This window comes from Herpailurus yagouaroundi, unplaced genomic scaffold, assembly GCF_014898765.1.
Source record: "Herpailurus yagouaroundi ecotype Mexico unplaced genomic scaffold, PumYag 190, whole genome shotgun sequence".
Lineage (NCBI taxonomy): Eukaryota > Metazoa > Chordata > Mammalia > Carnivora > Felidae > Herpailurus > Herpailurus yagouaroundi.
In genome coordinates, this window is record NW_024412421.1 from 26,171,879 (window position 1) to 26,192,685 (window position 20,807).

Below are 20,807 nucleotides of genomic sequence, written 5' to 3' on the forward strand. Positions count from 1 at the left end.
TTGGGAGCAGAAGCAAGTTTTCTTATTGAGAGCCATCTCATTCCTGCATTCAGCGCTGTGTCACCTACTCAAGCGGCACAGAGTAAGAGTTGGAGAGTTTTGTATTGAGAATCTTCACCGGGAAAGACTGGCCAAGTTAATCTTGAGGGGTGACTTAAAGCAACACTACCTTCTGTTACTCTCCTGCCCACATTCTTGCGATGGCTCAGTATTACTCAGAGGATCAAATATAAATTGCCAAACCTCCCATTCAAGACCCTCCAAAATCTGGTCCTACCTTACTCTTTATCAGGCTTAATGGGTGTGTGTGTCTCTCTACTCTCCCAATGAACTTCTCGGTAATGAGAGTCAAGAGTCAAAAACAGGACAGAGAATTTATACCACAGATTAGATCATCATTCAGCAAATATACACTCCTTTCCTGTTAAGCAAGAAGAAACTTGTCTAACCCCCTGATGTTGAGCTTGGGCACACGCTTCAATGGTCAATGAGATGTCTGACAGGAAAAGGTTTAACGTGTCTGTGCTCTTTCACTTGCCCCTTGAGTTCCCCACGTTTGGCCCCATAAGAAGAATACGCCTCAAGCTGGTCCAAGATGGCTGAAAGACACACACTGCAGATCTGAATCCAACAAGCAGCTTAGAGCCAAATCCAGATCAGCTGAACCCCAGATACTCAGAAACACACAGGCAACAAACAAACGCTTGTTGTATACCAGAGTTTTGGGGATGGTTTGTCACACAGCGTTTCTGTTGCAATGGCTGACACATTTACATTTCATGAGCAAGAAACAGGAAATCTAAGGAGTTAAGTCACTTTTCCAAGACTGTCCAGAGAATAAGCAGCAATGCTAGAGAAAACTCCATACTAGACTCTGTTTCTCAAAGATGGTTGCCACAACCCATTCTACATGCTCTTCCAAAACCCGACATCACCTCAACGAGAAGGGAGGTATAGGGCACCCCCTCCTTTTAATCAGGTGGGCCTTTGTGCTGCCAATTTACAGAGTTCGGTGGAGGTGGCACTACATGACTCCTGAGGCTAGCTGAGAAGATGACACAGCTCCTACCTGGTGCTCTCTCTTGAGAACGCAACCTCTAAACCTCAAGTTACCATGCAAGATGCCTGGCTCCTCTGGTCCACCACGCTACGCAGAACATACAGGAAGACCACACAGAAAGGGATGCCTGAAGAGCGTGCTCCGGTCCAGGCCTAAGACATGAGAACAAGGAAACTTTCGAGGTGGCTTCATATCCAGCCACTAACTACAACTGCTTGACACCCTGCGCGAGAGCTGCCTGAGCCCAGCTATCCTCCAGAACTATGAGAGATTACAATAAAACAATTGTTTTATGACACTAAACTCTGAAGTAATTCCTTACACTGCTATAGAGGCAACCAAAACAAACCCACACCCAAACCTAAACCTTAATGCAGAGTCCCAGGGTACTGGACTAAAAAGAGTTGCTTTGCATCTCCTTGCCCTGGGTAGAATCTGGGGGCAGACCTGAGATAGCTCATTAAGAACAAGTGGATACTCAGCACGCCTGGGTGGCTCAGTCGGTAAAGCGTCTGACTTCCACTCAGGTCATGATCTCACGGCTCGTGGGTTCGAGCCCCATAGTGGGCTCTGTGCTGACAGCTCAGAGCCTGGAGCCTGCTTCGGATTCTGTGTCTCCCTCTCTCTCTGCCCTCCCCCCACTCATCTTCTCTTCCTCTCTCAAAAATAAACATTAAAAAAATTTTTTTTAAGGAACAAGCAGATACTTGCACTTAGAAATGATGGTCTGAACACACACTTGATTCTCCACTCCCTACTACACAGTGGTAAATAAATTTACAAAGGGCAAAATTACACAAGGATACGATGAAAAGATGCAACAGAAAAAAGATGCCACTCAAATTTTCTAAAGGTAGAAAGTAAAGAAACAAGTAGAAATTGGCTTTGGTTTTTGTTTTCTCTGACCTAAGCCTATAGCCATACGGAACGGCGAACAAGCAAGCCGATTTGTACTATGCTATTCCAGAATGGCTCAGTAAATTGAAATACCAGGAACCTTTGAAGGGAGAAGGAGAGGAGCAGGGCTAACATGAGTTGCAAGTCTGTATCAGGAGCAACTAGATGCCAGACCCCCTTCTTGAACCTCATACCATATGCTGTCCCCCATCCAACCTGGCAAAACCCCATTACTCGTTGGAGAAATGAAAACCACAGAATTTCCAAACTCATTGGGAAGGGCTGAAGTCTCATTGTGAAAACAGGGTAATTAAATGAAAATCTATTTATTCACTCTTCCCTTACCACAGCAACCTCGAAAGCTCCACACGGCTGAGTTAGTTACAGGATGGAGGGCTGCCCACGTGGACTGGACTTGGCACCAGTAAGAAATATGTATATAGAGCTGACCCTCAAACAACATGGGGTTAGGAGCACCGACCCCCCACACACCTGAAAATATGCGTATAAGCTCTTACTTCCCCAAACTTAACTACTAATAGCCTACTGTTGGTAGGAGGCCTTACTGATAACACAAACGATTTCACACATTTTGTGTAAGTATTACACCATTTTCTTATAATAAAGTAAGCTAAAGAGAAAAAAATATTACAAAAATTACACAAGAAAAAATACACACTGAAGCGGACCCACTTCAAACCTGTGCTGTTCAAAGGGTCAACTGTACTGTGTTAAGCTGCTGAGTTTCTGGGTTTGTTTCCACAGCATAGCCTAGCATAGTTTCATGATTATTATCAACTGAATAGGAATTTCAGAAAAAGAGAAAATACGTTAGAGGTTGTCAACAAAAGAAGAAACTTTACTACTGACTTCCCACAGCATAGCTGACATCGCAAATTTTAAGATCCACATCAAGGCACATCACTGTAAGATCTTAGAATGTGCACAATAACAGATGAAGATCAAGCGGTCCAAGCTATAAGGAAAGTAAAAGAAGCCTTTATGCAAAGCATGTTTTGTTTTGTTCACTTGTTTTACCACAGCATGACAAAGCTCTTGCCGCGGCTGCCTAAAGCAATTTGGTCAACAGTTTCTGAAAAGCAACCTAGACCCTAGATCCAGGAGCTGTGTTAGATATGGAACGTATAAATAAAAATATATGCATAGTCTCTGCCCTTTAGGGGCTCACAGTCCATCAGGACAGCCAACCATGAAATAAATCATGACAACACAGGATATATAGTAAGTTCCACAAAGAAACCATGAAAAAAGCAGAGCCTATGGGAGTATCTCTGTTAGTTTCTTAATGCCAAGGTCCTTTCCACAGTCACAAAAAAATGACATCTATAAACTGTTATGTTTCTCTCAGGGACTTTAGGAATCAACAAGAAAAAACATAAGCAGACTTTTACTCTTCATTGATAGTTATGTCTGGAAGAAATCCATTTTTTTTTAAATTCTTTTTAATGTTTATTTTTCACAGAGAGAGACAGAGCACAAATGGGGGAGGCGCAGAGAGAGGGAGACACAAGATCTGAAGCAGGCTCCAGGCTCCTAGATGTCAGCACAGAGCCTGACGTGGGGCTCGAACTCGTGAATGGCGAGATCATGACCTGAGCCAAAGTCAGATGCTTAACTCACTAAGCCACCCACGTGCCCCTAGAAGAAATCCATTTTTAATAATCAGTAAGAACTTCAGCTCTCAAAATATCTTCTTCAAGGAAGAGAACAGTTAGGGGTGCCTGGTTGGCTCAGTCAGTTAAGCATCCAATTCTGGGTCTCCGCTCAGGTCATGATCCTCAGAGGCCAAGCCCCTAACAGGCTCTACATTGACAGCCAGGGAGCCTGCTTGGGATTCTCTCTTTCTCTGCCCCTCCACAGCTTGCATACACAAACTGTCTTAAAACAAATAAATAGGGGCACCTGGGTGGCTCAGTTAGTTAAGCGTCTGACTTCATCTCAGGTCATGATCTCATGGTTCGTGAGTTCGAGCCCCGTGTCAGGCTCTGTGCTAACAGCTCAGAGCCTGGAGCTTCAAATTCTGGGTCTCTCTCTCTCTCTCTCTCTCTCTCTCTCTGCCCCTCACCACTCATGCTGTCTCTGTGTCTCAAAAATAAACATTAAAAAAAATTAAATAATCTTAAAAAAAAAAAAAGGACAACAGTTAAATTATAGACCACTTCAAATATACAAGAGGGAACCCTGACAGGAAACACCCACTATTAGCAATAGTCAGTTCAAGCGTTATCAGCAGAAATGTCATTTTAACTTCATTTCACTTCCTCAGAACTTCCTAAAAAGTCTTTATTTAGGCAGAAACTTTCCATGACTGGCCTTTTCCAAAAGGTGAATCATTTGGGAAAGTCTGAGCTAACTGGCTCAGCTGGTTATGTGATACAGAAGAATAAAAACTACTATTTTCCTGGGGTGCCTGGGTGGCTGAGTCAGTTAAATGTCCGACTTCCGCTCAGGTCATGATCTCGAGACTTGTTGAGTTCGAGCCCCACATCAAGCTCTGTGCTACAGCTCAGAGCCTGAAGCATGCTTCAGAATGAATCAATCAATCAATCTCTCTCTCTCTCTCTCTCTCTCTCTCTCTCTCTCTCACTCTGTCACTCTCTCTCACTCTGCCTCCCCCACTGGTGCTTTGCCTCTCTCTCAAAAATAAATAAATAAACATTAAAAAACAAACAAACAATTTTTCCTCATTCCTAAAGGATTACAAGCTACACATTTTTCAAGGGCAAAGAAAACTAAACAAAAAGATAAAAATCCAAAGCTTAATCATTAAGACATAATTAAACATAAAAAACTAACTTTGTGCTAACACTACCTTATGCTTATACTTACAAATTCTTACAGTCATCACTAGCTCTTTCTCACATTTCTTAGATGCAGTAATGCTCTTCACTTGATACAAAGGGAAAAAGAAAAAGCAGAATAATGACATCAAGGGATTAAAAGATATGCTCAAATCCATATGTCAGGTTTGCATCTGGCTGTCAATTATAATTCAGGCCTCCCAAATTCCTATGTGAGGACTTCTTACAATACCTAAATTTTAAGTATAAATAATCTAAGTTAAAAAAAATCCTGCCAAATGCCAATTATTAACAGGGTTTTATTTTCTTTAGGAGGAAGGAGTTATAGAGAACGTTTGCTTGTCCCATTACGTATCTCTGCAATATACATTTTTTAAGTAAAAAATGTACATTACTTCTGAATATGAAATGTATACATGAGAATGTATACATTTGTAGGGGGGAAAAAAGGTGCTTCCCTGAGCAATTTCTTTGTTTCTTTTTTTTTAAAAGACATCATGCTGCCCTCTTCTGACAAATGATAGAAATAGCAGATTCCCAAATACCTATCCAGTACTTAAAATTCCCATCCCCTTACTTTACAAAATGAAATAGGAAATTTGTGTCATTAATATAAATACTAGGGGCGCCTGGGTGGCGCAGTCGGTTAAGCGTCCGACTTCAGCCAGGTCACGATCTCGCGGTCCGTGAGTTCGAGCCCCGCGTCAGGCTCTGGGCTGATGGCTCAGAGCCTGGAGCCTGTTTCCGATTCTGTGTCTCCCTCTCTCTCTGCCCCTCCCCCGTTCATGCTCTGTCTCTCTCTATCCCAAAAATAAATAAACATTGAAAAAAAAAAATTAAAAAAAAATATATATAAATACTAATACATTCACAAAATTTATTTGATCAGAAAATTTAATGATTTCTCATAACAACAGTTATTTACCAGCTTTTCTTACTCCCTGTGTAGGGCTGATCATAAAGCTGTAAATCTTTCCTGGTTACCCTATATGACACATGGGAAATAATACAAGCCAAGAAAGAGTTCTAAAACTTTTTATATATTCCTAATGGTGTATCAAACACTTTCTGCATTATTTTGTACGATTTCCAAACCATTAAAGGCTTACTGTCAGTGTTCTGCTACCCTCTACTGGAGAACTCTATATATAGTTTCCAGTGTGATTTCTGACAGCAAAATAACATTACTAATTCACATCATCAAGAATTATCTAATGGATCCCAAAATGATTATCAGGGAAATGAGTGTCTTTACAATGGAGAATTCTGATAGATATTGCCTAAGTGGTCTAACTTACTGTTATTGATGTACTAGGAAGAAAAACATCACCTAGCATTTTTGTCTAGGTGACGAATCTGAAGCCTATCATGAGTAAACTATGCAAAATTCCAAACTAAGGACCATCCTGCAAAACAGATGGACTCTTAAAAACATACAATTGCTGGGGCGCCTGGGTAGCTCAGTCAGTTAAGCGTCTGGCATCCACTCAGGTCATGATCTCACAGTTCGTGAGTTTGAGCTCTGCGTCGGGCTCTGTGCTGACAGCTCAGAGCGTGGAGCCTGCCTTAGATTCTGTGTTCCCCTCTCTCTCTGCCCTCCCCGGCTTGCGCTCTGTTTGTCACTCACAAAAATAAACAAACATTAAGAAACAAAAACAAAAAAACATACAATCGACCCTTGAAAAAGGAGCAGTTAGGGGTGCTGCCACCTGCCCACCACATAGTCCAAAATCCACATGTAACTTTTGACTGCCCCCAACTTAACCATTAAAAGGCTACTGTTAACTAGACACCTTACTGATAACATAAACAATTAACACACAATTTGCATATGTATTACATACTGTATTCTTACAATACACTAAGCTAGAGAAAAGAAAATGTTACTAAGAAAATCATAAGGAAAATACATTTATGGTACTGTGCTGTATTTAGTGGAAACAAAAATCTACTTACAAATAGACCCATGTAGTTCAAACCTGTGTTGTCCAAGGGTCAACTCTATATACCAGTGTCACGAAATACTTAAATGAAAGGCTTAAAAAAAGGGCTTAACAAGAAAAGACTAAAAATACTAAATGCAGAGTGTAATCTTGGATTAGATATTGGACTTGAACAAGAAATACAGCTATAAAAGAATTTATCATTGGAAAAACTGGTAAAAAACTTGAGTAGTATTGCATATAGAGCTACTTAAAATGTGGGCTACAAAACTAATTGTTATTGGTCCAATACAAGATGGGTACAGAAAATGTAAGTATTTGAAAATTTGTTTAGCAATCTGACAATGTCACAATATTCAAGACACGACTAGTGGACTCAATGAATACAGAACAATTTGGATACTGTCAAACTCGCAAGGTGGTCACATGTGACAGTGTATTAGTCACACACAGTGCAACGCTATAATGCGTGTGATAGTTTAGGGTTATTTTATCAAAACCCCAAAATGTGATAAAACATAAGCATTTATTTTTATAAATTATTTTTACAATCATTCTAATTGTTAACCGAGTGTGACTTTTTAAGTTTATAGTTTAAAATTAAATTAAGACGGGGCCCCTGGATGGCTCAGTCAGTTAAGCGTCCAACTTTGGCTCAGGTCTTGATCTCACAGTTCGTGGGTTCGAGGCCCGCTTCGGGCTCTGTGCTGACAGCTCAGAGCCTGGAGTCTGCTTCAGATTTTTTTGTCTCCCTCTCTCTCTGCCCCTCCCCCCACTCAGGCTTTCTCTTTCTCTGAAAAATGAATAAACCTTAAAAAAATTTTTTTTTAATAATTAAATTAAGAAAGTAAAATCAGTATTATTTTCTTAATCCTAATGTAGTGATGGCAAAACAAGCCTCCCTGGGTATTTCTCTAAAGAAAACAAAGCTTTTCTGAATGCAGCAGTAGTAAACCACGTGATGATGGAAGCAATTCCAAAGAAACAAGGCCAATGGAAGGTCAAACTGCTTTTACTTTATGAGCACTCATACAAGGAGTTTGGTTTTTGATCATGTAGTGCTAAAACCATAGTGAGCTCTTTGCAGATGTTCTGGCTAATGAGGCAACGAATTCATCAAAACTTCATTGGTATTTATATACAAATCATAAATCCAAAATCAAAAGAATTCTTTGAAAGAAAGAGTACTGACGTAAAAAGCCAATAGAAACAGGTGCCAAATTCCATACATTAACGTTAATTAGTGTATTGCAGTCCTCCGAGAAAGAAGCACTTTTGGTTAACTAAAGAAGAATGAGCCACCGCCAAGACATCAGTCAGACTTTATGAAAGACGTCTGCTTGGAAAGCTTGGTGAATCTGTGATAAAGAAGGTGATTCAAGTACAACTTTCCAATAACACCACAGCTTGAAGGCTTCAAGATCTAGCTTATGATAGTGAGAATGATAATAAAGTTAGCAAAATGTTTTTTCAATGCATTTGAAGAATGCCAGGTTATTATTAACATGAAAATTATGATACATGTGTGATTTAAACATGAGAGTGATGCAAAGGATTCTTTTATCAGTTTCTGGTTGACAAACATTAACTGACACCAATCTGTATAATAAAACTAAGATTGCACTGTTAACAATGTGATTTGGAATTTAAGTGTATCGAAGAGTATGTTCTAATGGCACAGCTGCAAGACAGGAGAACAGATTAGATTAAGGAGCTTGTGCTAGAACATAAAATTAACACACTGCTTCCTTCAATGAGAAAAATTCTGCCACCAAAACAAACAACTCCACTGTTCTTAGTACAGCAGTAAAAATTGTAAATTATGTAAGGCTAATGCACTACATTTTTTCAATGCCTGTCTTTATATGTGTTAAGCTGAAAGCTGACCGGAAATGTACATATGTTATATCGCGTGCTGAGGTACAATGGTTATGAAAGAGAAAAATGCTGTTGACAAGATGAGCTTCAGAATAAACTTAGTGTCTTTAAAAGAAAAACACCAGTTGGCCTCCAATTTTAAAGATCTCAATCAGACAGTATAACTTGGCTTATTTGTCTGACCTTTTGTATTTTTAATAATCTTAGTACTTCCATGCAAGGAAATGATTCAACATGATTTCAGTAGCAAATAAATTATAAATAAAAACGAAAGCCAGAAGCCTGGAAGAACAGAGTTTCTACAGATTAACATGTCTCACTAAAAGTTCTGAATTCCATTTTCTGTCAAAAGAATAGCCAGACACAGGGAATTCATGCATACAGAATTCCTGTTTTCCACTGAAATATAACTTAAATTTAATTATAACCTGACAGGACAAATTGTTGGAATCGGCTACTGATGAAGCATTAAAGATAAACTTTGAAAATACAGTATCACTGACTTCATTCTGTATAAAAGTAAAAATAAAAATCTTGAACTTAACTGAAACAGTTTTAAAATCTGTATTTCCATCCTCACGAGAATATCTGTGAGATGGGTTTATGATGAGGATTATTAAGAAAAAGAAAGAAAGACAGGGCGCCTGGGTGGCTCAGTCGGTTAAGCGTCCAACTTCGGCTCAGGCCATGATCTCACAGTATGTGGGTTCAAAACTTGCGTCGGGCTCTATGCTGACACCTCAGAGCCTAGAGTCTGCTTCGGATTCTGTGTCTCCCTCTCTCTCTGCTCCTACCCCACTCACGCTGTCTCTCTCTCTCTCAAAATTAAACATAAAAAAAAAAAACCCACAGAATTTACATATCCATTATCCTCCAGTAGTGCGATCATGTATCCATCATAGACACAGTAAATTAACAAAGAAATGAGCTATTTTGTCACATTAAAAACTAAAAATTAATATATACAAGTATGTATTCAAGGTGTGCATCTAGATGTTAAGTATTGAGAACTGATATTTTACTCCTGGTTTTTTGTTTTGTTTTTATTATAGAATAATGTAAACGTATAAACAGAACAGTGATTCCCTGTACTAATTATTTATACTCCCACCTTCAATAAACAGCATGCAGAACTATATAAATCTCTTCCTATTCCTATCTGATGTTCATTTAGACTATATTTATTGAAATGTATATTTGTATCTGTTGAATCTCATTGTTAAAAATTTGGGCTTGTATTTTCTCTATCTTTTAAATTTATTTTTCTAGCAATTCCTTTTTATTGTGTTTTATAAGAGTATTGGTCTGCAGCAAGTTGAAAATTGTAAATCAGCATCCTTCACCACAGATTTAGATAATAATGTGCATTAATGTGAAATTTAGTGGATGTAACAGTTATGTTATACCATGAAGAATGCCCGCGTTCTTAGGAAACTGTGCAGACATATTTAAGAGTGAAGCATCATGATGACTACAAGCAATTCTCAAATGGTTCAGCCAAAACAAAAAGACAATAATACAGATCTAGATGATGGAGACAGACGCCACACATTAACAAGTGGTGAATGTGTATAATAGGTATACGGGTACTCATTGTAATACTAATTCTTGTAGCATAATGCTGTGTGAAATCTTTCAGAAGTTGGGGAAAACTATTTTTAAAAAAATAAAAAGTTCTGCTCCACACAATTTATAAAACTAATAATGCCAAATTCTTTTTTCCAATATGAATTTTGGGGAGAAAATGGGAGAAATGACTCTTGCGAAAAATGACTCAGCCAAAGTCACAAGGCATGGCAATAAGTGGAACCAAATACTTAACTCTTTTTTTTTTTTTTCTCTCAGACACTTCACAATACCTACAACTACATCATGTTCCCTGATAATTCATGGAACCACCACTTTCCTGCAGTGGAAAACAAAACTCTTCCAAAATATTATGATGATAGAGTAGAATGAAGCCAGATGTCTAACACCATTCAGAAAGATGCTCATTTTTAAACAAACTAGTTTCAAAGTCTGTAACGGTCACCTTACCTGACTTCTTCACCAGCAAAATCAAACACCTTGGTGATTTTAACTTTTTCAGTTTCTTTAGGTTTCTCCAGCTCTTCTGCTCTGACCAACAATTTACTTGAACTCGTCCCTTCAGTCTTCCCTCCACTCTATGAAAAAGGTAAGAGATACTATCACAGTTTCACATAAGGATGAAACCTAAAAGAACCATCCCAACATGCTATTTTGGGCTATTCTGAAATGTTTCACCTCCAAACTGAAGACCTACTGGAAATGTATTTGATTAGAAAGGCTTGCTTTTTCTACCATAGGGAATGCTTTGCTTTTTGCTTAGAATTCTTTTTAAAAGGCATCCGGTCACGGGGTGCCTGGGTGGCTCAGTCAGTTGAGCGTTCAACTTCAGCTCATGATCTCACAGTTTGTGAGTTCAAGCCCTGCATTGGGCTCTGTGCTGTCAGCTTGGAGCCTGCTTTGGATTCTGTGTCTCCCTCTCTCTCTGCCCCTCCCCCACTTGCAGTTTGCCTCTCTCAATCTCTCAAAAATAAATAAATGGAAAAAAGGAAAAAAAAAAAGGCATCTGGTCTGACTTCTGCTGTAAGCATCAAATCTCAGTTTGGAAATAAAAGTCTATCCGGGGAACTTAGGGTATTTCCGGAAAGTCTACACCTCGTTTGGCTATCGACTTACTTTAACTTGTGTATTTGGGGGCACTTTTGGCTTTGGTCCTACATCGTTGAGGAAGCTGGCCCAGAGCTCATCCTCCTTCTTCCTCCTTGCGTCGTCTGAGCCAATGTCCTTTTCCTGCTCCGCAGCTGCATCTCCGTCCTCACTGCTACTTCCCTCGGAGTCCTGGTTGGCGTCCTCCTCGTCCTCTTCTGCTAATGAGAGGCCACCTTGTTTTCTCTTCCTAAATCACCAACAGTCACGAGGAAAAGGAAAGACAAGACAGATAATGTGAAATTATTTCAGCTATCCCCTCCTCGATTCCAAACATACCGTTGCAAATCCGAGAAAACTTTAAAATCTGAGGACTACTGATTAACACCCCACCACCCCCCTGGGGAAGGCAGGGGAGGTAAGCTGAGATTCTGTGGAAGGAAAGAATTGAGCTCATACAGTTAGTAATTTCCCCAAACACTGAGACTCAAAATATAGTGATTTACTTCTAAATCAGGACCAGCTATTTTCACGAAGAAAACACCCAAAATCACCTCACAGAATCAATCTGTCCAGGAAGTGTGTTCCAAGAACATATACCCAATTGGAGAACACGTTCTATTGAGGAGAGCATCAAATTTATTGGCACTGTTTCTTCCTAGAGTTCTCAGGAGGTAAAAAAAAAAAAAAAAAAAAAAAATCCATGTTTTTTCCCACTTTCTGAAAATATGAAAGCTGGCATACAGAAAAACTCAAGGACCAGAGAACTGGGCCCAAGACCTAAAAGAGTGAATTGCTTCTTAGACTATTCTGACTTCAATTTTCATTATGAAAATTCTTTTCTCGGGGCGCCTGGGTGGCACAGTCGGTTAAGCGTCCGACTTCAGCCAGGTCACGATCTCGCGGTCCGTGAGTTCGAGCCCCGCGTCGGGCTCTGGGCTGATGGCTCAGAGCCTGGAGCCTGTTTCCGATTCTGTGTCTCCCTCTCTCTCTGCCCCTCCCCCGTTCATGCTCTGTCTCTCTCTGTCCCCAAAATAAATAAACATTGAAAAAAAAAATTAAAAAAAAAAAAAAAAAAGAAAATTCTTTTTTCCTTTTTTATAAATAATAATCTACTTTTTTGCTTCAATGCCCAAAAAGATATAAATACTAATCAAAGAGAGATAAAAGATTTCTATGGAAGATTCTCTTATCTGAGCTAAATAGCCTGTCAAAATTTTCATAATTTGGTGGTGGCGGGGGTGTAATTCAGTAGCAGGCCTATGGAATGCAATTTGCTAATATTTATTAAAAATTTTTTTTTACTGTACAAACCCTGGATCAAACGATTCTACTTCTACAGATCTGTTTCACAGATATACTTGTACCTGTACAAAAAGATGTAACAAAGAATACTCACTGCAGTCTTGTTTGCTGTAGGAAAGACAAGGTATAACCTAAATGCCCTTCAATAAGGGAATGCTTAAAACAAGGTGTAACCACCTAATGTAACACTATGCAGTCACTAAAAAGAAGAAGGTATAGGTAACTGTACTGCTGTGCTATCACCCGCAAGATGTGAGACAGTGAAAACAAGAAACCATACACAGAGGATGCCACTCTTTGTTTTGTGGGGTCTTTTGTGTTTAATCCTAAATGTCACCAAATGTTTCCCTTGGAAAGACAAAGATAAGAAACCCTGGTAGTAAGAACTCATCAGACCAATCCCAGCCATCAGGAAAGCTGTGACAACAGCCCCTGACTTCCAAGGGCCTTGAGGGCAGCATCACCTGGATGGAATGCTCTGAGCCTTTCTTTTTTTCCCTTTGGTTTTCTGTGTCTGCTCTTCACCATCCACTTCATCTTCCTTCACTAATTCATTTACATCATCTTCACTATACTCTCCACCTGAAATCACACACATAATAGGGTGGTCAGACACATCGAGACAAGACATTTTCATTAAAAATAAAGTCTAGTAGTTTCCTCTGTTCTTGGTCTAACTGAAATATCATTTCCTTAGGGAAGTCTTCCCTATTCTAGGCCTCCAGATCATCCATATTTCCCTCCATAAGTCAACCTGCTTATATTTGATGTTTGCAATATCTGTTATGCTCTCCACACCATGAGGACACAGATCTGGTTTGTTATGTCTTTGCTGAATGAATGAATGAATGAATGAATGAATAGAAATTCCAATTCTACTACTGGACTGTTCAAAGAAGAAATTACTGTTCCCACCACAACTTGGGTATCTTTCAAAAGTAATCAAAAGAGGGGCACCTGGGTGGCTCAGTAGGTTAAGCGTCTGACTTCAGCTCAGGTCATCTCACAGTTAGTGGATTCGAGCCCCATGTTGGGCTCTGTGCTGACAGCTCACAGCCTGAAACCTACTTCAGATTCTGTGTCTCCATTTCCCTCTGCCTCTCCCCCACTTGTGCTCTGTCTCTGTCTCTCAAAAAAAAAAAAAAAAAAAAAAAAGTAATCAAAAGAGACCTTGACAAAAAAGAGGCCTAAAGACTTCCAGGTAGACACAGCAGAAAGAACAAACATGTCTAGGATGTCTAGGCAGCTCAGTCAGTTAGTGTCCAACTCTTGATTTCAACTCAGGTCACGATCCCACAGTTCATGGATTGAGCCCCGTGTTCTGGCTCAGAGCCTGCTTGGGATTCTCTCTCTCCCTCTGTGCTTTTCCCCTGCTCACACGTGCACACGTTCTCTCAGTAAATAAACATTAAAAAAAAAAAAAAAAGTCCAGTTCCCATCCTCAGACACTGACATTCAGGGGTTCCCAACGAGAAGGTGTTACCTGGATGCCCAGGATGACCACGCTCTATAGGCATCAGTCAATAAATCCTATCCATATGGAGATTCAAGTAGTTTTCTTTTTTACTTCATGTAAACTTTTATTTGAAGCATAACACACACACTGAAAAGCACACAAATCTACTGTACAGCTCAATGAAATTACACAAAGAGAACACACTTGTATAACCAGACCTAGCTCAAAAACCAGAACACGAACCAGCATCCCAGAAGGCCCCTTGTGCCCTGTTCCGGGCATTGGCCACCACCCTGTCCCAAGGACCATCGTGACTCCTAACATCACAGATCAGGTTTGCCTGGTTTCCACCCTTAAACAAACAGAAGCCTACAATTTGACTCCTGAGGGTCCAGCTTCTCTCACTCAACATGCTGTGTGTAGGTCACCTACTGTAGCTCAGTTTATTCACTCCCATTCTGAAGTAGTGTTTCACCGCATGACTGGACCATGATGTATTTATCCATTCTCCTGTTGATGAACAGTGAGGTTGTTTCCAGTTTGGGACTATTACAAATAGTACTGTTTTAAATATTCCTGTACATCCAATCAGCTTTTAAATATTTCATTCACAAAGAACCAAGGACCACCAAACATTTGAGGAAAGACTCCAATATGAAAGGCAAGACTGAAAACATGAAAGTCATTCAGAGATAACACAGTAAGAAAAAAAAAAGCCTTTATAAAATCTTCAAAAAGATAAAAGAACGTATTCCCATCACGACATAATGACTTGGGCATTTTTCAAAACACTTTAAAAAAACCTAGGGATTCCTGGGTGGCTCAGTCAGTTGAGTGTCCGACTTTGGCTCAGGTCATGATCTCACAGTACGACAGAGCAGAGCCAGCTTAGAACTCTCTCCCTCCTTCTCTTTCTGCTCCTCCCCTGCTTGCATGCATCCATGCTCTCTCTCACTCTGAAAAATAAACTGAGGGTTGATGGGGGGTGGGGGAGAGGGGAAAGTGGGTGATGGGCATCGAGGAAGGCACTTGTTGGGATGAGCACTGGGTGTCGTATGGAAACCAATGTCAATAAATTATATTAAAAATAAATAAACAAACATTAAAAAAAAACTTTAAAAACTCTTGAAAACTACAAATACAATAGCAGAACAAAGCTGATGAGAAGCAGCCCATCACGTGGGCATTCTCATGTGCAGAATGTGCATGCGACCCCAAGTGACAGGTGAAAGTGCTTCATGAACAAAGGACTGAGTTCCAGGCTAAGACAGCAGTCTGAACACACAAATGTCATTTTGCTTCCCTTGAAAGCCCAGTAAAATCACTACAGCAAAAAACATAAACCTACAAGCTAGGTAGGTACCTAGCTGCACTGTATTTGCAAAACAACAACAACAACAAAAAACTCGATAAACAAAAAAAATCGATAAACAAAAAAACTAATGAAAAGAGGTACCTGTAAGGTTAGGGTTGAACAGAGTGGGATAGCAAGGGGTAAAAGCAAGAATTCTGTGTTTATCTTTCTGAAGAATTTTGAAAATCCCTTAAATTAAGAACAGTTGGAATAAACAAATACTTATTTGAATAAATAACTCTACACCCAAACAATAACGTAACTAATAAAGAAAGGATTTATTCCAAGGACTTCAGAAACACAGTATTTTGACTGTACACCCTTAGCAAGATCCATTGTGAAGACAAAAAACAAACAAAAAAACAAAAAACAAAACAAAACAAAAAACTCTATTCCGTGTAGTAACATCAATGTTGGTATTTTGAACCTATTTCATGTTGTAGGTTAAAGCAAGCAATTATGCTGATCATGTTAGGGATCCAGATCTTCAGAGTAAGAGAAATGATGCACAATTATAAAATCAAAGAAATCAGATGAAAATTCAAATGTTAAAACTGCATTAAAAATACCAGTATGAGGGTGTACCTGGCTGGCTCAGCAGGTAGAGCATGTGACTCTTGATCTCGGGGTTATAAGTTCAAGGCCCACACTGGGTGCAGAGATTACTTAAAAATAAAATCTTTAAAAAACATTAGTATGGGGGCGCCTGGGTGGCGCAGTCGGTTAAGCGTCCGACTTCAGCCAGGTCACAATCTCGCAGTCCGTGAGTTCGAGCCCCGCGTCAGGCTCTGGGCTGATGGCTCAGAGCCTGGAACCTGTTTCCGATTCTGTGTTTCCCTCTCTCTCTGCCCCTCCCCCGTTCATGCTCTGTCTCTCTCTGTCCCAAAAATAAATAAAAACGTTGAAAAAAAATTAAAAAAAAAAAAAAACATTAGTATGAACTCTAACTCTTTTTAAGATAAATATTTTCTTACTCTGTTCACTGAAATGGCACAGAAACAATGTCACTCTGGTAGCAATGGGCATCTATTCAGAGTCCAGATTATATCCCTTGATATGACTCATCATGAAAAGGGCTCCCTGGAAAAAAACAGGCAATTTCAGGTATGAGGGAAGGAAAGCACAAGGTGAAACTGGGACATCTTGCGGTGTCAGAAAGCAAGGTAGTTACTTAAGAATAATGGGTCACATTTAAAGGATATAAGATCCAGCTTGAAAGAACTTCTAGTGGCCAAAGTGACGACTTGAGCATTAAAAGGAACAAGTGTGAGTACATATAGTGAATCAATAAAAATCTGTACACCCTTTATGATATTTTTAAAAAATACAAAAAATAGGGATGCCTGGGTGGCTCCGTTGGTTGGGTGTCCAATTAGGCTCAGGTCATGATCTCGGTCGGTGAGTTCAAGCTCCGCATCAGGTTCTGTGCTGACAGCTCGGAGCCTGGAGCCTGCTTCGGGTTCTGTGTCTCCCTCTCTCTGCCCCCCCGCCGTGGCTCACACTCTGTCTCTCTCTCAAAAATAAGTAAACATTAAAAAAAAAATTTTAAGACAAAAAATGATTTGTACTACTTAAGCTACTATTAAAATTATTCCCTGTTTTGGAAGTTAATAATTAAGGAAAATGAAGCAAACATTTATTCTGTCCCAGTTGATGAGAGAAAGCAATACATCACAGAAGAACATTAGCTAAAAAATGTAGAAAAACCACAGAATTAGAAAAACATCACTTCTCACGCTGTAATAATAGCAATTTAAGCAAAGATTATCAAGTAATGTTCTCAAAACACACAGTTTTAACAGTTAAGTGTATTACGACACAGAATTCTTCAGTTTGAAGGAAAGAAACAATTTCTTTTATTTTTTAAAAAATTTTTTTAATGTTTTTATTTATTTTTGAGACAGAGAGAGACAAAGCAGGAGCAAGGGAGGGGCAGAGAGAGAGGGTGACACAGAATCCGAAGCAGGCTCCAGGCTCTGAGCTGTCAGCACAGAGCCCAACGCGAGGCTTGAACTCACGGGACTGTCACATGACGACCTGAGCCAAAGCTGGACCTTTAACTGACTAAGCCACCCAGGCGCCCTAAAGGAAAGAAACAATTACACAAAAGAGGGGTCAGACTCTCATCATCTGGAGTCAGAAGTTGCAACTAAGGTGACCAACCTGGATTGTGTGTCTTTGATGTTAAGGCATTTTGAAACACACAGTCATCTATGATGCATTCTAGCCAAAAATACTTCATTTGAACCCACCCAGCATTTAGATCTAACTTGCAGAAATTTCAGAATTTCAGAATTCCAGAAAATTCAAAGGACAAAGGAACAGCCTAAAAGACCAGGAGGGAGCAACCAAACAAATCTAGAAGACATTCTGCAGGACAGACATTCTGCAGGACGCACTGCTTGATCTCTTAAGCAAATCAATGTCATTACAGAGCATGCTAGATTAAAACAAATTTAAAAGATGGGACAACTAGGTGATATGGGTAGCGCTGAACCTAACTGATTTGAATAAACAAGCTACAGTCTACTCTGGGTCAAATGGGAAAATTTGAGTAAAGTCTGTATGTGAAGATGTGTCAAATGTTTACTGGAATGGACAGGGAGAGACTGTTCACTGAAAAGGGCAGATAACAAAGTAACATGAAAAAATATGATTTCAGGTTGGAGTTAAAATACAAATATCTACACCTGAGTGTAGAAAAAGACCAGCGTTCACTAAAGGATTAATACTGATAATCTCTGGGTGGTGGGAATGTAATGATTCTATTTTTTTATGCTTAACTGCCTGAATTTTCTAATTTTTTTTACAAAGCTCATGTCCTTTTATAGTAATATAAGGTTATTTTTCATCCTAAAAATGGGTAAATGTTGCAGACAGCTCAGATAAGGAGAAAAACATGACTCTGGATCTTACATATGTAAAAAGACGCTCAATCTCACTGATAAGAGATCAGCAAATTTTAAATTATACATACACACAAAAAGATCAAATCCCATGCAGTTACTATGACAAAAAAGAAAAAAAGGGTAAGAAGCAAATAACATCCTTGTAGATAATAAAGAACAAAATGAATACATCTTGTCCAAAGACAGAGCTCCCCATCACCTTTTCAGTCCCCCATGCTTAAATCTGAGCCGAACAACTATGAATCACTGAAAATCTTCTAGTAAAGCCAAAAGCAAACATATAGGGTGAATAAAAATCACTTTAGAGAAATGTTTCGTCACATTCTGAGGCTAGCAATACCTGCTACTAAAACAAGACAAGGAAATTAAAAGAAAACTACAGACCAACATCCCTGATAAACAAATGCGAAAATTCTCAACAAATATAAACAAATAAAATTCAGCAATGTATTAAAAGAATTGTACATGATGACCAAGTGAGTTTTATCCCAGAAAAGGCTGTTCAAAATTCAAAAATCAATCACTAACTCACCATATTAGCAGAAAAAAAAAATCACACATAATCTTTTCAACAGAGGAAAAGCATATGACAAAAGTCACTTCTCAGCAAATTAGGAGTAAAGGCAACTTCTTTAACTTGATAAAAAGCATCTGTAAGGAGCAGTATATGCAGACTGCCAGGGTTCAAATCTTACCTCAGCTACTCTGTAGCTGAACAACTTTGGGCAATTTGCTTAATTCTCTGTGCTTCAACTCCTTCGTCTGTAAAACGTGGAGAACAGCACATATTCATTAGTGTTATGTGATTGAGCTAGTAATGAGTTAGTCCCTGTAAAGTGCTTAAAGCACACACACAAGGCATGTGTAATGTATAGCTAACATACTAGTGAAACACTGATAATTTCCTCTTAAAATGGGAACAAGGACGTTCACTCTCACTGCTCCTACTCAACATCATATTTGAAGTCTTATCAGGAGCAGAAGGGCAAGCAAAAGAAACAAAAGGCATACCTACTGTAAAAGAAAAACTAAAATGACTTCTATATACAGACATCATGATCTCTCTTTTTAATTTATTTATTTTGAGAGAGTGAGAACACAAGCACACACGTGAGTGGGTGAAGAGGCAGAAAGAAAAACAGAGGAAGAATCCGAAGCAGGCTCCACTGTCAGTGCAGAGCCCAACATGGGGCTAGATCCCATGAACTGTGAAATCATGACCTGAGAAGAAATCAAGAGGCAGACGCTTAACCAACTGAGCTACCCAGGTGTCCCTCATAATCTCTTTTATTTGGAGAGGAAAGGGTGAGGGTGGCCTTGGAACTGTTAATTCTGGTGATGGTCACACAACTCTAAACATTTATCAAAACTGATAGAACAGTACATTGAAAAGACTAAATTTTACTGTATGTAAGTTAAACATTAAAAATTTTAAATTAGTTTTAATATCCACAGAGCACTAAGATTCAGCACTATGAAACAAGAACATGATGCTATAAAAAAGGACTATTCAAGGAACAAAAAAGTTATTCAAATGTAAAAATATGAAAGGAAAAAATACAGGAGTTGAAGATACTGAGAATTTCCCATGAAGTGGAAAAAAGTCAAGGATTAGAAAATAGTCAAGGGATAAAAATTAGAGGGCCAGTACAGAAGATCTAACATAGGATTCAACATCTGAATAATGAGTTTTCCAAAAAATGACATAAAATGAAGAAAGGAGAATACCTCCCCCCAAAAGTTCCAGAGGCCAAACACAATCGATGAAAACAGACTCCTACCAAGTTATAGCGCTGTGAAATATCAGAAAAATCAGGAACAAAGACAAGGTTCTATCAGCTTCTAGAGATAAAGAGACCTTACATATATGAGCAGAAATCAGCAAAACAAACTTCTTAATAGAAACACTGGAAGTTAGAAAGCAATAAAGCAGCTCCTTTAACATTCTAATTGAAAGCTATCATTATAAATCCTAGAATTATTATTACAAAACAGAATTCTATACCAAACAAGCACCAATTAGGCCTTAGGGTAACATCATTATTTTTAGAAATACTGTTTTCACACCTTGAATGTCTACTATGCATCATCCGTGCTCAAGTAGTTGAGGATTTATTCTCATTTCGATGGAACATGCTAAGGAAAAAAAGACAACACAGGACCCAAGAAACAGAATCCAACAGAAAAGGGAGATAGATGAATGGAACACTCAGAGGGGTGATGGTGACAAAGATACTAGGTTTAAAAGTGGTAAAACCAAGGCAAGGCGGAAGTCAGAAGGCAAAGACAGGACTTCAAGATGAAAGTAAAAGATTATTTAATGAATCGAATTACCTTGGGAGATGATTTTTATACAATTCTGAGAATTTAGGGTCAAACTAATAGTAAGGACATAGACACTTAAGCAACAGCAAAATGGCAATTATTAACTCCACAGAAAGCAAGTAGTGTAGGAAAAGCAATCACGGGATCTATCACCTGGTTCAGAGCTGAACTTGGGGTTGTTCACA

At 39.1% G+C, this 20,807-nt stretch overlaps 1 protein-coding gene across 3 annotated transcripts in view; it reads right to left on the bottom strand.

Moving 5' to 3' along the window:
* Positions 1–20,807, bottom strand: part of CFDP1 (craniofacial development protein 1) — a 128,675-nt gene that overhangs the window by 106,206 nt on the left and 1,662 nt on the right. For 2 of the 3 annotated variants that reach the window (XM_040443154.1, XM_040443151.1), the window contains exons 2-4: positions 13,043–13,160; positions 11,304–11,523; positions 10,638–10,765 (exon numbers count right to left, since the gene is read on the bottom strand). In XM_040443154.1, coding sequence (XP_040299088.1) covers positions 10,638–10,765; positions 11,304–11,523; positions 13,043–13,160 — 466 coding nt within the window. Of the gene's footprint in view, positions 1–10,637; positions 10,766–11,303; positions 11,524–13,042; positions 13,161–16,362; positions 16,469–20,807 lie in introns of all 3 variants that reach the window. The other variant, XM_040443153.1, reaches the window with a different exon arrangement.